Source organism: Drosophila pseudoobscura, chromosome 3 (assembly GCF_009870125.1).
Source record: "Drosophila pseudoobscura strain MV-25-SWS-2005 chromosome 3, UCI_Dpse_MV25, whole genome shotgun sequence".
NCBI classification, from domain to species: domain Eukaryota; kingdom Metazoa; phylum Arthropoda; class Insecta; order Diptera; family Drosophilidae; genus Drosophila; species Drosophila pseudoobscura.
The window spans coordinates 22,674,106-22,688,652 of record NC_046680.1 but is presented as its reverse complement, the minus strand read 5'-3'; the positions used below and the strand labels follow the sequence as shown (position 1 = coordinate 22,688,652).

At 52.1% G+C, this 14,547-nt stretch overlaps 2 protein-coding genes across 18 annotated transcripts in view; one reads left to right on the top strand and one right to left on the bottom strand.

The window, feature by feature from the left end:
• Positions 1-14,547, bottom strand: part of Strn-Mlck (Stretchin-Mlck) — a 42,210-nt gene that overhangs the window by 7,454 nt on the left and 20,209 nt on the right. For 11 of the 16 annotated variants that reach the window (XM_033377763.1, XM_033377764.1, XM_033377767.1 and 8 more), the window contains 8 exons: positions 7,554-8,276; positions 6,737-7,480; positions 5,890-6,597; positions 5,641-5,813; positions 5,151-5,238; positions 3,168-4,488; positions 2,972-3,104; positions 1,685-1,853 (listed from right to left, as the gene is read on the bottom strand). In XM_033377763.1, coding sequence (XP_033233654.1) covers positions 1,685-1,853; positions 2,972-3,104; positions 3,168-4,488; positions 5,151-5,238; positions 5,641-5,813; positions 5,890-6,597; positions 6,737-7,480; positions 7,554-8,276 — 4,059 coding nt within the window. Of the gene's footprint in view, positions 1-1,684; positions 1,854-2,531; positions 2,659-2,971; positions 3,105-3,167; positions 4,489-4,617; positions 4,876-5,150; positions 5,428-5,640; positions 5,814-5,889; positions 6,598-6,736; positions 7,481-7,553; positions 8,277-8,499; positions 10,135-10,390; positions 11,171-11,385; positions 12,169-12,277; positions 14,144-14,547 lie in introns of those variants that run through there. The other 5 variants (XM_002138969.4, XR_004468659.1, XM_033377774.1 and 2 more) reach the window with 5 other exon arrangements.
• Positions 14-1,683, top strand: LOC4805665 (uncharacterized). Of its 2 annotated transcripts, none has more exons than XM_033377775.1 (3): positions 14-251; positions 309-502; positions 570-1,683. In XM_033377775.1, exons 1-3 carry the CDS (start codon positions 115-117, stop codon positions 1,604-1,606), a joined length of 1,368 nt encoding a protein of 455 aa, XP_033233666.1. In that variant the 5' UTR covers positions 14-114; the 3' UTR covers positions 1,607-1,683. The 2 variants fall into 2 exon arrangements, with proteins under 2 accessions (XP_033233666.1, XP_001362026.1); XM_001361989.4 differs by having other exon boundaries at positions 15-251; positions 567-1,683.

Below are 14,547 nucleotides of genomic sequence, written 5' to 3'. Positions count from 1 at the left end.
GTTTTTGCCATTTCCCTCTAATGTATAACACGGTCACACTGTTTGGAATGTTTATTTTTAGCCGTCAAAGTTTGTCCCGTACCAGAAAAGTGCGACTTTATAAATCATTTCGTAATGAAGGGAATGATTATTGTTCCCATGGACATAGATCCTGGCTTCCGCAAGGCAACCATCCACAATTTACCCACCCTCAACAGCGGAATGGTGTATAACTTTTGCCTGGCAGCATCCTCCGAAAAGTCACAAAATATGTAAGCAACCTATTGCTGTCTCTCTCGCACTCTCCTAATGGAATTTCTGGTCCGCAGATCGACGGATAAAAATGATCTCTTAGCAGATTATGTGCAATTGCGACAGAAGGGCAGCATCTGCGAACTGAAGGCCATGGTATTCTCCGCATCCGAGTTTGCCGATACGGACACACATGCCAATGTCGCCATCAAAGTTCTCGAAAACCCGCGGGCCATTGCCGAGGGCCAATGCAGTCGGTGCCCCGATTCTGGTATGAAGTCCCAGTAGTTTCTTTGCCAGCGAAAAAGATTAATTAACCAATCTCCTGTTCTTAGAAGTGTGTCCACATATTGTGGCCTTCACATTTTGGCTACTGCACAAGAGTACGGAGCGACAACCCTCTGCTGTGGTTGAATTTTGGGGGCACGAACTGGAATTGCTAGTGCAGACGGAGCCCACACGGGCCATTCAAATATGTGATATGATTCCAAAGGATGAAGTCCGACTGCAGAGTGACGCGAGCTCTCAAAAAATGAACGACAGCGATGGTCAGGCCTTCCTCTCGACTGTGCTGGAGGAAATAGCTATTTGTGGACGTGGATCGGCTCTGTACCGGCAGTGTGTGGAGACCAGTGATGAGTTTGAGACACTCTTTGTGCATCATGTGCTGTTGAGGGCAAACGAGTACAACATACACGATGTCCAGGGCTTTGCGCAGCACATGGAGCAGCAGGCGCAGATCGGTCTCATTGAGAGCCTCAATGATGTGAGCAGGAACCAGTACAAGTCGAGGCTGTGGGTGGAAACGCAGTACATGCGCATACGCTGCTCCATGATAAACCTTTTGGCTACTCGCAAAACGGCCGAGGATGATGAGCAGATATTCAACATGATGTTCTGCAAGGGTCGCGACACGAACACCGATGCCCGTATGCAGCTGAAGCAGCACAAGCGATTCATTCTTAAGCAGACGGAAAAACTGGAAAATAAAGAGTACGTCGAATGCGGACTGATGCTGCACGAGAGCTATCCGTTTTTGTGCGCTACACCAGATGGAATCACAGACGATCACATTGTTGAGATCAAAGCACCAAAGTCCGAGGAGGACTTTCAAAGGTATCTCGAGGCCGGCGAATCGATAGCACCCAAATATATGGCTCAAATACAGATACAAATGTTTGTGGCAAATGTCAGCAAGGCGCTCTACTGCGTCCTCAGTCCCATATTCGAGACGAACGGGGCCCTGCACTATGTCTGGGTGGAAGCCGATCCGGAATTTGTGGCCAGTCTGATCACCATGGCCGACGACTTTTGGAGGGACATTGTCTTTCCGCGCCTTCTCAACACCTATCCCCAGATAACATATTCCCATTAGGGAATACCCCTATCCAGGAGTAGGAGTAAAGAGTCTGATCCCCCGACTAGTCAATAAATGAAAAATGTGTAATCTTACCTTTGGCAAATATTTGTAGCGATATTACAGCCTTGGCCTCGCCATGGCAATTGCTGGCTATGACGGAATAGGTGCCGGTAAAGTCCAACTTGGCGCTCGGTATCTCCAGTCTGTACTCTGGGCCCTCGCCAATCCTACGAAAATGTGGCGCGTCTTTATAATACTCCGGCTGCGTAAAAAAGATGCAGATAGAGGCAGCATGTGAGTCAAGGTTACTCCGAGATTTGAACACAAACGGACGGTCTGGTTAATAAGGAATCACGCATAAGCATGAATCACGACGACTATCTTTATACAAATGTCTGAGGCCTAAGGCTGAGGCTGGTTTCTATGGCTGTTGCTGACGTTCGAACTCGGTTGTTGTTGTTGTTTTTGGGTGAAGTTTATGGCCATATAAGCACAAAATTGAATTTTGAGACTGTCGAATAGGAAAACTGGTAACAGGTATACGCTGACAACTGATGTTGACGTTGACCTCCTCCTGCCTGCCTGCCTGCTTCTGCTTCCTTGGTTGCACGTTGCACACGACAGCGGTTGTTAGTACTCGCAATAATTTTTGTTTTTTTCTTTTTGGCTTGCACTCGTATCGTATAATTGTTTGTATCAGTTTTCGATGGCTGAACAAGCCTGTTATTTGATATGGCCTGAACTTGAATTAGCGTTTGACAGCGAATCGGATTTATAAGATCTGTTGTGTTTGTCTCTATGGTGCTATGCCCCTCTGGTCGGGTCTGGTATGCTCTGCTCTGAGAATGACGCATTTGTCTGTAATCCGAGTACGAAGTGCAGCAGCTGCACCTGTGTGCCACTGCTGCTATTGTTCTTCATCATATCACATTCCGTTTACCTTTGCAGAAGATTCTGTATTGTTTCTACTTTTTTCGACACTTTGTTCGCGTTTACGGATCAATACGAAACTTTTGAAATCTATCCGCACGAGCAACTATTGCAATTCGAAAAAAAATAATCTACCGTCTGGCCCCCTGGGAGCTCACTTTATATAAAAAAAATGTCAGGCGGAAGTCACTTTGCACTTCCTGATGCCAGTAGGGCCCCCACGTTCTTGGTTCACCTGTACTTGAGCGTCTTTACGAGAATGGGCACGCGAGAAGGTAACGCGTAACGGGCGTAACGGCAGCGATAACTGAATACGACCCACATTCGCTGGTGCCGTGAATGCAACTGACTTGACTGACCGACTGGGTGGCTGTGGGGCTGAAAGCTGCTGCTGCTATTGCCTCTGCTGCGCCTGCGCCTGCACTATGACTGTGTTTCACTCGTACTCACATTCAGAAAATCACGCAGCCAAACCACCTCGGGCTTGGGATCGCCAACTACCTCGCAGAATATGATGACGTTGTCGCCCTCGTAGGCCTCGCTGGAACGAGGCTTGACCACAAACAGGGGTTCCTTGGAGTAACTTTAAAGGAGAAATGGAACCATTAAGCAGGCATTAAGCAGTTGTCTTTTGGGTAGAACTTACGGCAGATCGTCCGTCTTGATGCTGGGTATTTCCAGTGAACGCTGCGGCACCATTTTGTGCTCCTCCTCCTCGATAGCCACGCGGCAAATGGTCTCCACCTTGCCGACCACATTGGAGGCCACGCACACATAGATTCCGGCATCCCGCACAGTGGCCTCGGCAATGATTAGCTCAACGTATCCATTGCTGTCCAGGGTGGCGGTCAGACGTCGACTGGGGCGCAGGCGCATGCCATTACGATGCCAGGTGACACCTACGGCTGGGTAGGCCTCCACCTTTGTGGACAGGCGTATTTCAGAGCCCTCGGGGAACACATAGAACGGATCGAGAGGCACATAGAAGTCAGGCGAGATGTAGGCACGAATGCCTTTATCCACTACCAAATTGCAGTGGCACGAAACGGAGCCCAGTTCGTTTTTGGCCAGGCAGGTGTAGATGCCGCTCATGTCCAGCGTTGTGGCAGCAATCTCTAGAGTAAAGAACTGCCCATCGTCTGTGATCAGGTGTCGCCTGTCAGCGTTGATCAGCTCCTCATCCTTGTACCATAGAATTTCCGGCACGGGATACCCTACAATCTGGCAGGTGAGACGCACTGGATAGGTCACCTGGACGCGGCGATCCCGCAGACGCATGGTGAAGATTGGCAACGAATCCCCCACCTCAGCCACATTACGTCCATGGGCGATTTCCTTCAGGCGGGAGTCCGCCTCGTACAGCCGCGAGTCGGACAGAACTTGAAGCCGTGCAAAGGTGGAGACACGGCCCTTGGAGTTGGTCGCCTCGCAGGTGTACCGGCCAGAGTCCAGATCGCTGACCGTGGCTATGGTCAGGGCGCAGGTAGAGCCAATCTGTCGTATCCTTACGCGCTCAGAACTGCTGCTCAGCTGAATACCATCCTTGTACCAAGTCACTGTGGGACGTGGGGCGCCTCGCATGTTGCACTGGAGAGTGAAGGAAGAGCCAAACAGGGCCTTAACCTGGCCGGGCAGGATCTTGACGAACTCGGGTAGGCACTCGACGCCACCCACCTGCAGAGCGGAGCTCGTCTGGACGGCCGGGCCCCAGCCGTAGCGATTCTTTGGCGTGACCCGGAAGTGGTACTCCACATTGGGCTTTAGATTGAAGGCGTCGAAAGAGTTGATCGGCGTCAGTCCCAGCTCTCGCCAGTAGGCGCCGCCCTCGTGGCCCAAAATCCAGGCCTCCACCTTGTAGGCAATGACTGGAGCCGAGTTGGCACTCACGGGCTTGCCCCATGACAGGGAGATGTGTGTGGGTCCGGAGTCGACGACCAGAGGTTCGGTGGATATGCAGCCAGGGGGATCTGGAGAGTGGGCAAAAACAAAAACAACAGAAAAAACAATTGAATGAGGTGCACAGATTGTAGATGGAAGGGAGGGGTGGGTGGTATATACACCGCAAGAGATCCGATCCTCAAATGAAAGACAGTACGCCCCGGAGAAATATTTTTTTATTTTCTTGTTTTCCACTACGTAAATGTATAAGCTGGATTGCTGTGCTTTAAATAATACATTATTTATATACGATAATAAAAGTAATTATGTAAGTCAATCGTTCAGAAATACTAACAAAAGATAAATACACGAAATATTTTGTGTGTGTGCTGCAGGGTGTATCGATCTATCGATCTCATTGATCTCACAGGAAGATTCTTTTGTCGTTTTTGGTTTGTGGCGGTTCTTGAACCGATCTGGAAAAGATCCAACTAAAGCTTTGGCATCATATCGTATTACAAGAGATGCACACTAACAGACAGACGTAGGACAAAGGATGGAACGGACAACGAAGGGAGAAAGACGATGATCCACACACACAAAAAGGGTACAAGCGAAGGATGTGTACATAGAACGCATAGATGACAAGCAGGCTGCCACTCGTATGCCTAGTAGCTTACTCCTTCCACATCTATATGTTCTTTAATACGGGACGCAGAGATGTAGGGATGCAGTAAACTCTGGAACTCACCTCTGAAATACGATGTGTCGCTGTAACTGTCCAGGGGTAGGCCCCAGCGAGGTTGCGTTGGCGTTGCGGAGCGAGCGCGCGGGTTTACCTATAAGTTTTGTAGTCAGAACGATATTATATTGCTTTGAATGAACACATAGAGAGAGTCAGGAAAGTTGACTGTAATTAACTATAATTATATTTGGTGTTGGTATTTTGTTGGTGCGTTCGAAATTTGCAAAATATTTATATGTTTAATAATTAATAAGCTTTATTCTTTCTTTTTGGGGATTTTAATCTAGATAAAAAAGAGAAGAGAAGCAGAAGCAGAGAAGAAAAGAGAAATAATAGCAGATGTTAGTTAGCGAAAGCATTTGGCGCACATACAGAGAGAGAGACGCAAGACTTTCAGGAACAGCCACAAGCGATAGCAAACAACAACAGATTCATATGTTTACTCGTAGAGGTATGTTCGAGTATATTTATATATGTATATCCCAAGGAACCTTACCGTGACGGTAACAAATATCCTGTCCGTGCCAAAGTTGTTACGTGCCACAACGAAATAGGTGCCCGAGTCGGAGATTTGGGCCTGCTGCACTGTGAATCTGGTATAGTCATCGGATACCTCTTTGCTGACCCGATCCGATTGGGTGATGTCCTTGGTGCCCTTCATGAACGTGACTGAAACATGAGGCAATCGAATGATATAATTAGTAGGAATGGGGATCCCAAACACACGCAATAAGCAATCGCTTACGCTTTGGTTTCGGTTCGCCGGCAATACGGAACGCAAACGAGAAGGGATCACCCACAGCGATCTTCATTTCGGTATCTGGGCGAGACAGGAACAGCGGTGGCCGTTCGTCCTTTTCGGCACCAACAGCCACATCGACATTGGCATGCGACTCGATCCGTCCGTAGGCGTTCGAGGCGCGGCAGGTGTAGGTGCCCTCAACCTCTGACGTGGCTTTCATGATGGTCAGCGTGTAGACACCGCGATCGGCCAGGGCCTGGACATTGGGACCTTCGACGACCTGGCGGTCTCGCAACCATTTCACCTCGAGGGGCGTGGTTGTCTGCATGAACTCGGCCGAAATGGCTACAGTACCACCATCGCAGACGGTCTGATTGCCGAGCGGCGTGAGGAAGTGCGGCTTATTGGGGTCACGATGGTAGAAGCCGGACGTCTTCTCCTGTGTGTACCGTTCACGTCCCTTAAAGTCCACTTGATGAGACATCTTGTTCTCGGCACCCTCGTTGCGGGCCACGCACGAGTAGACGCCAGAGTCCTTCTCGGTGGGGTTGACAATGACCAGCTTGGCATACCCATCGGCCTGATCGGTTATCTGGTACTTCTCATCGCTGCTAAGGATCTCGTTCCCCTTCATCCACGTAATATCGGGGCGAGGCTGGCCACGTACGCGACAATCCAGAACTAACTCATTCTCGTTGAGAGAATATGTGTCTACAGGAAGGACGAGAAAAAGTATTAGCAAAGGGTCAAGAAATCACTGGGTGTACAGAAGCGGTTAGCGAAACAGCAAACAGCAAAGATGAGCAGGCGCGGGCGAAATCCTCGTTTGACGGGGGGGAGGGAGCAATACCTCGAATCGGCTGCGTAAAAGTACTTGGCTGTGAAGCTTCCTTAAAGTGCTTGTAGACACGCAGTTGGGCGTGAGTAAGGCTCTCGCCAAAGTCGTTGCTGGCAGCGCAGGTGTAGTTGCCGCTGTCGTCGGCCACTGCAGCGTAGATTTCCAGCGAGGCCTCTCCGTTCTGGTAGAGGGTCTGGTAGCGCGTGTCTCTTGGCAGAGGTTTGTGGTTCTTTAGCCACTCGATGTGCGTGTTCTCATCGCCGGAAACGGCGCACACCATCCGGAGATTAACTCCCTCTGAAACGGTACGATCGTGCAGTAGAGCGTGGAAGAGCGGCTTGGCTTTGCCCACGCTCCGCATGACGTGATCTCCGGCTCGCTGAAGCTCTCCATTTCCATTGACGTGACCAGCTCCTGTGTTTATATGCGATGTACTACGCGACCAACTGGACGCATTCTGATCCGCAATCGCATACACTTCGTCTGGACTGACAGTGATGAGACGCTTGAGGTCGGCGGCTCTGATGGAGGTGCTGATCGAATCGATTCGATCCTCGTGCTCCGCATAGCAGGCAAAGATGCCGCAGTCGGAGGATATGGGATTGCGTATGATCAGCTTCCGAACGCCACCGGGCTCCTCCACCGTCTTGTAGCGATTGTTGCAGATCGTGTGATCGTCGCGCATCCAACTGACACTGGGGCGTCCATGCACCTGACAACTGAGCACAATCTCATTCCGCTGTGCATCGTACGACTCTGCGAAGGACAATTACAAATAGGTATAATCAGTAAACGAAAAAGGATGATAGATGGGACGGTCTATTTGTACCTGTTATTGCACTGGAGAAGCTCTCCGGCAGCTGTCCGTGGGTCTGATCCAATACACTGAGCTGTCCGGCACTCTCCACAGTCTGCTTGCTGTTCTTCACGACGCATCTGTAGTGGCCACTGTCCTCGACCCGGGCATCGTATATCTCCAGACTGATGGCCCCGTTTATGTTGTAGATCTTGTGCCGGGAATCCTTCGTCACGCGCTCCTCGTTCCGCAGCCAGTGCACATCCTCGATGAAACCGGTCACATAGCAAATCATCTGGGCCTTGTTGCCGCTGCCAATAGTCATGGTCTTCAAGCTGGTCTCCAGGCTGAGACGCAGCTTGGCCTCGCGGGCCTTGGCCTTAGCCTTGGCTGCGGCATTGTCGCTAGCAGCAGCAGAAGCGGAGGATTCATCATCCCGCTTGATCTCCTGAATGACCATATCAATGGGTTTCTTTTCAGCCGCTCGCTCGCGCACATAGTCGGAGGCCTGCACGAACTTGCTGATCTTCATCTGACCGTTCTCGCTCTCCGCATAGCAGGTGTACAGTCCAGAGTCGTCGCTGCCAAAGTTCGCTATGGTCAGGAGCTTTACGCCGTCACTCTTCTCGGCATACTGGTACTTTTTGCTCTCCAGCGGCAGCAAGGTGTTGTCCCGCTGCCAGTAGATGTGTGGCTTTGGGCTTCCCGATACCTTGCACTCCAGCGTGAGGCTATTGCTCTGTGAATGGTATGCATCTGCAAGGGATGATGGGGAAGAGACAAGGCACAATACACATAAGACAAAGTACAGAATTTGGGAAAATCAAAGGATATATCTAGGGATTAGTGTTAGTTCTCTAAAGCTACATCTATAGTAGGAGTACAGTAGGACTACACTTAGCTCAAAGCAAGGGGACATTCACCTGGACGCACTGGCGCGACTTTCGCAACGTAACCACATACGAGTAGAGAGTCCTACCTTTGATGCCCACCACAAAGGTGGGTGGGATTATCTCTTCTTTTCCCGTGCTGTAAACGAACAGGTTGCAAGTGCTCACGATTTCGTTGTCAGATCCCCTCACCCTCAGCGTATACTCGCCGGCATCCTCCTCGGTCACACCCACCAGATTCAGCCAGGCAATGCCGTCCTGCATGGACATCTTGCTCTTGGGGCCGAAGGCAATCGGCTGGTCGCCGTGGAACCACTTGGCACTTGGCTCCGGTCCGTCGATGTTCACCATCCACTTGACGTTACTGCCCGACTTGACGGTGCGGTTTGAGAGGTAGTTGCGGAAGTAGAGACGCTTTCTTAGATCTGGTGGCATGGGTACCTCGCGCCTCGAGCTTGTCACCTCCTCTTCGTCGGGCTTGGGCTTCCTGCGTCTCGGCTCACCGTCGGCTCCAACTTCTCCCTCCTCGCCGGCGGCTAACTCCTCGCCCTCGCCAGCAGGACGGGGCGGCCTGCCCTCCCTGGGCGGCGAAATGCGTGGAGCCCTCACACGCTTCTCCACGGTGACCATGTGAACGATTTCCGTCTTGCCCTCGCGGTTCTCGGCCTGGCAAACGTACTTGCCGCTGTCCGAAGGCTTCGGGCTACTGATGAAGAGCTCGCAGGTGCCATCATCGTGGTCCACCTGCTGGTACTTGTCGCTGTTCTCGATCTTCACGCCATCCTTCACCCATGTGACCGAGGGCGTGGGCAGACCGCGCACATGTACGTCCAGCTGCAGTTCGTTGATCTTGCCGTGCAGCGTGTCCTTGATGTTGCGCGTGAATGTGGGCGGAACGTCGCCGGTGCCCGGATCCTCGAAGACCTCCAGGCGGCACGAGGTGGACGCTTCGCCGGTTTCATCGCGTCCCCAGCACTTGTACTCACCATTGTCCTCCGCCGTGGCGCTCGTGATTTCCAGAAGGCACAGTCCCTCGCTATAGCGGCCCCTGATCTTGGGTCCATTCACCAATTGCTCTCCGTCTTTGAACCACTTGACTTGTGGCTCCTTGGCGTCCAGGAAACAGGATATCTTCACCTTGGATCCCTCGGCCACAACGCGATCCCTCATGGAGGTGCTGAAGTGGATTACGATGTTCTTCTCGCGTCGCTTGCTCGAAATACTGCCCGAGTCCGAGGCATAGTCGGAGGCATAGGCCGATGAAACTCCCTCATCATCGTCCGCCTTGCGGCCACGTCGCTTGCCCTTGCCCTCCTCGGCCTCAGCCTCAGACTCGGCTTCGGGTGCGGCCGCCGCTGGAGTTGGCTTCCTCCAGTCCTCCGAGGGCTTCTCCTTCTCCTCCTTGGCACGCAGAAGATTCTTGTCGGCATGGAACACGCCATGGATGTTGTCCGCAATATGATGAGCCATGCCCTCGAACAAAACGTAATGCGAGATCTCCATTTTGCCGGCCCGACTTTCGGCCTTAACGACATATTTGCCCGAGTCCTTGTTGTCCGGACGATCGATGTGGAGCTCGCAGGAGCCATCCTGATGCTCGATAAGCTGGAAGCGACCGCCGCTTTGGATCTCAATGCTGTCCTTAAACCACTGCACCTCCGGTGTGGGCTGGCCTCGCACCGCCGTCTCCAGAATTAGCTCATTGGTGTTCAGATGATAGGTGTCTTTAAGTGGGGAAGGGAAGAAGGTGGAAGAGATTTGTATTATGCAACGAATGCAGAATTCGGCATGCTGCAGAGAGAAGACATATCACATCACATCACCACAAACAACATAATGGCTTGCATAACGATTAATGGCATTGCACAACCACGAATAATGTCGGATGCTTCTAAGTATAGATCGATCTCTCACTGATCTGATCTGATCTCTCATCCGATGAGGAGACGATTGTGATGCCTGCTCGATGCGATCCCTTACCTTTTAGCGAACGTATGAACACGGGCTGGACATCGGTGTTGACCTTCGCCTCGTAGACATGCAGCACGGCCGAGGTTGTGATCTTGCAGTGCTCGTTTTGGGCAGTGATCGTGTAGGTGCCAGAGTCCTCTGTTGAGGCGTTGACAAACTCCAGGACCGCCAGGCCATCACGATTCATGTTGCGAATGCGCGGTCCGTAGGAGACATTCTGGTCGTCCTTCTGCCATTTGAGTGTCGGCTCCGGACCTCCAATTACAGCCTGCAACTTGACCTTGGAGCCCTCGGCAACATACCGATTGGACAGATTGACCGTGAAGTAGAGCATTTGCTTGGGCGAAGGGTCCGGCATGCGGCTGCGTCGCTCGTAGCCACCATCCCCGCCGCCACCGCCGCCGGCCTCCTCCTCATCGTCCTTCTTCTTCTTCGGCCTGCTCTTGGCCTTGCCACCACCCTCCGCGGCTTCGCCCTCCTTTGCACCGTCCTGCATGGCCAAAGTGGAGAGAATACTCGATCGACGCGATGAGTGTGTGTCGACGACGACCGTGTGGGTGGTCGACTGACTGCCCAATTTGTTCTGGGCACTGCAGACATAGATTCCGTTGTCATTGACGGTCGGCTTGTTGATGATCAGCTCACAGATGCCGTCCAAGTGCTCGATCTGCACCACCCGATCGTCGAGCACCACGGGTATCTGGTCTTTGGTCCACGTAATGACGGGTCGGGGATTGCCGCGCACCTTCGTATCGATAATTAAATCGTTCTGCGAGGCATGATATACATCTAAGGAAAATGCAAATGCAATCCAATCAATCAATTCATCTATTTTCGTACACGGACGACCTCAATCGCGATCGTCGGACATCACAATACACACACGTCACACACACATATAGCACATATAGCAGTCGTGTAACCAGAACACTTAGGGACATAGTATATCCACAGAGTAAAGACATCCACGATATAGAGTGCAACATTGAGAGAAGAGCAAATACCTCGCAGGGGCAGGGCGAATATGGGCTCCGACTCGTCGCCATCGGTTTGTGCCGCATACACTTTGAAGTAGCAAGAGGTTTCGATTTCGCTGAGTTCGTTCTTGGCCACGCACTTGTAGACGCCCGAGTCGGCAGTGGTGGCATTCTCGATCGCTAGAATTGCTTTGCCCTCCTCCGACAGGTTCTTGATGTTGCCACCAACCACCACCCACTTGTCGTCCTTCATCCAGCGGGTGCTGGGCGAGGGTCCAATGACAGTGGCCACAAACTTAATGGTGGACCCCTCAAGAGCCATGCGATCCCGAAGCTGAGTGGCAAACGAGAGCTTCTGCTTAGCAGGGACCAGTGGCTCTGGGGAGGGACGCACTGGTCGGAGGCGCGCCTGTTCGGCCTCCGCCTCGGCACGCCTCTGATCCGACTCGGCCATGGACTTGAGGGCCGCATCCATTTGCCTCTTGGCATGCTTCAAGCTGTCCAGCTGGATCCTGTCGCGGGCATGGAAGATGCCCGGGACATGGTAGTGCAGATTCTTGGCCACCTCCACAGTGTGATTGATCTGAACCTCGCCGATGGAATTGATAGCCTTCAGAGTGTAGATACCGCCGTCCTTGTTGCCGGGCTTATAGATCAGCAGCTTGCAGACACCGTGCGCCTCCTCCAGCATGGTGAACTTGTAGCTAGGCTTCACCTGGAAGGCACCGCGCCACCATGTGATGACCGGTCGGGGCACACCATGGACATGGCACTCGATGGTCAGCTCATCGTCGCGCAAATGATAGTACTCTGGAAGAGGCAAAGAAAAGCTACAGCACAGAACTTAGGGATGCACCAAAGGCGAACGCGAACGCGAAGGCGAACCAAAAACCGAGCACGCTCACTCGCCGACATATACCTTTGATATACTGAATGGTGGGTGGTTTCGGTTCATCCTTAAACACCTCGTAGACGGTGACAATGCACGAGGAGGTCACCTCGTCGTTCTGGTTCGAAATCACGCACGAATACTCCCCAGAGTCCAGGATGTTTGTGTTGAGCACCTCTAGGACAAGGATATTGTTGTTGTTCGAGATGCGATGGCACCCATCGCGCTCAAGCTGCCGGCGGTCCTTGAACCACTTGGCTGATAGCTCGGGGCCATCAACGGCACAGGCCAGGCGCACACTCTGGCCGCACTCGACCGTGCGATCAGAGAGGAAATTTATAAACTTGGGCCGGCGACCCTGCTCCCGGCGATTCTGCCAGTCAGCGTCGCGCTCCTTTTCGCTGATGCGCTTGGCCATGCTGTACTTGCGCATCTGCTGCATGAACTCCTCGCCCTCGATGGCGGCGATGCGCTGCCAGCGCTCCTCCTCGTGGGGATCGGGACGAACGAAGTCATCGGAGGAGTCGCTGCCACGACGTTTCTCTTTCTTCAAGTCGACCACTACGTCCTCCTCTTCTTCGGCGAGATCTTCGGGATTTTCTTCAGCATTCTCGTCGGGGTATTCGTTTTCCTCGTCTCCGTAGCCAGCCTCGGTGCCATCCTCGCCCTCCTCTGGTGGCTCCTCTTCCTCCTCGGCCTCCTCCAGTGCCCGCTGCTCGGCCTCCAGGCGTTCCTGCTCCTCCTGCTCCTCCTTCTCGGCCTGCAGACGTTTCTGCCGCTCCTCAAAGGTCTCGCCCTTAGGCTTCGCCCGGTTGGCCTCCTCTTCGGCGGCCTTGGCAGCCGCCTTGGCCTGCTCCTCCATTTGGAGCACCATCTTGCTCTTCTTTGGCGGTGGCTTGGGTCCCGCCTGCTGCTGCTGCTCGAACATCTTCTTGCTAGCCTTCTGGCCGCCGCCAATCTCTAGCTTCAAGCTCAATTTCGGACTGGGTGACTTCTCCTTCTTCTCCTTCTTCTTGGGAGGAGCCTTCTTCTTGCCCTTCTTGACGGGCTCGTCATCGTCGAGATCCAAACTGTCCTCCCGATCATCGAGGCCGTCAACAATATCTTCGCTGTCCGATGTCATGTCGACAGACTTGCGCGCGACACGGGGCTTCCTGGCCTTCTTCTCCTTCTTCTTGGGCTTCACCTCCTCGAGGATCTCCTCCTCATCGAACTCTTCGTACTCTTCCACGACGTAGATAACCTCAACGTTGGACACATCCATTACGGCAGCGCGATCGATTACCGACAAGTCAGATGTTATGTAACGCACGGGCTTCTGCACATCCAACGGCTCGGAGATATCCATGACGAGGGCGCGATCGAAAACGGCAATGTTGCACGTGGTCTGGCTCTTTATGTCCCGCCCCAATTCGAAAGGAGTCTTCTCCTTCTCCTCGCGATTCAGGAACGGCGTAATGCTGCGCCACGTCGAGGGCGTGGCACTGCGTCGGGTCATATAGAGGGTGAACGGTGTCTGACTCCGGCCGTGTATCGGCGTGGAGCTGCGTCCGCGTAAGCTTCCCGGAGTTGGTGATTTGAGTTTTCGCTTTTTTTGCGTTGGCACCTGCAAGGTGTCCTGGGCTGCTGGCGCATCTGGTTCGGCAGATGCCCGTGGCTCGATATCTCCATCCGTTTCTCCCATTTTTATTGGTCTCGGACCTTTTTTTTAAAGGTGTTTTATGGAAGGATAACGAGGGAATGGAGTTCGTTATGTTAAACCGATAAAAATTATATCCGTCCGACTTTATATACTATATAGCCCGCAACGGTTCGATCGATAGTTTTTTAGGACGTGAGACGTCCGCTCGAAGCAAAAGAAGATTCACGACTGTCACCGAACGTGGTGAAATATTCGAAAATACATTCCTTCTCGAATCGCATCGAACCGAACCAATCTGTTCCGATCTGATCCTCATTCCCAATCAATTGTTATGCTAGAAACTATTTTACGAATTCTGTTTTGTTTCGCCGAGAAGTGTTCGCACAATCACACGAGCACACACATGCAACATTCAGTGCCAAAATGCATTTCTATTTAAATACTTTTCCACTTTTAATGAATGCAGGCAGTAAATGCAAATGCAAATTCAATTATATAAATGAGGCGGCGCGCGGCTGCCATTCGAATTAAACGATCTATTTAAATAGGTTTCTATTTAAATGCTATGATAATGATGGACCTCCGTGATGCCTTATTTACCTTCATATCTCAACACATGCCATATTTGCGAACCGAAAGTGTAGAACGATTTGTTGAG

Bases quoted from the DNA above. Each gene is read 5' to 3' on its own strand.
- LOC4805665 (XM_001361989.4), top strand. From the start codon at position 115: ATGAAGGGAATGATTATTGTTCCCATGGACATAGATCCTGGCTTCCGC. The intron at 252-308 runs GTAAGCAACCTA...TCTGGTCCGCAG, and splicing joins TCCGAAAAGTCACAAAATAT to ATCGACGGATAAAAATGATC. The intron at 503-566 runs GTATGAAGTCCC...TCCTGTTCTTAG, and splicing joins CAGTCGGTGCCCCGATTCTG to AAGTGTGTCCACATATTGTG.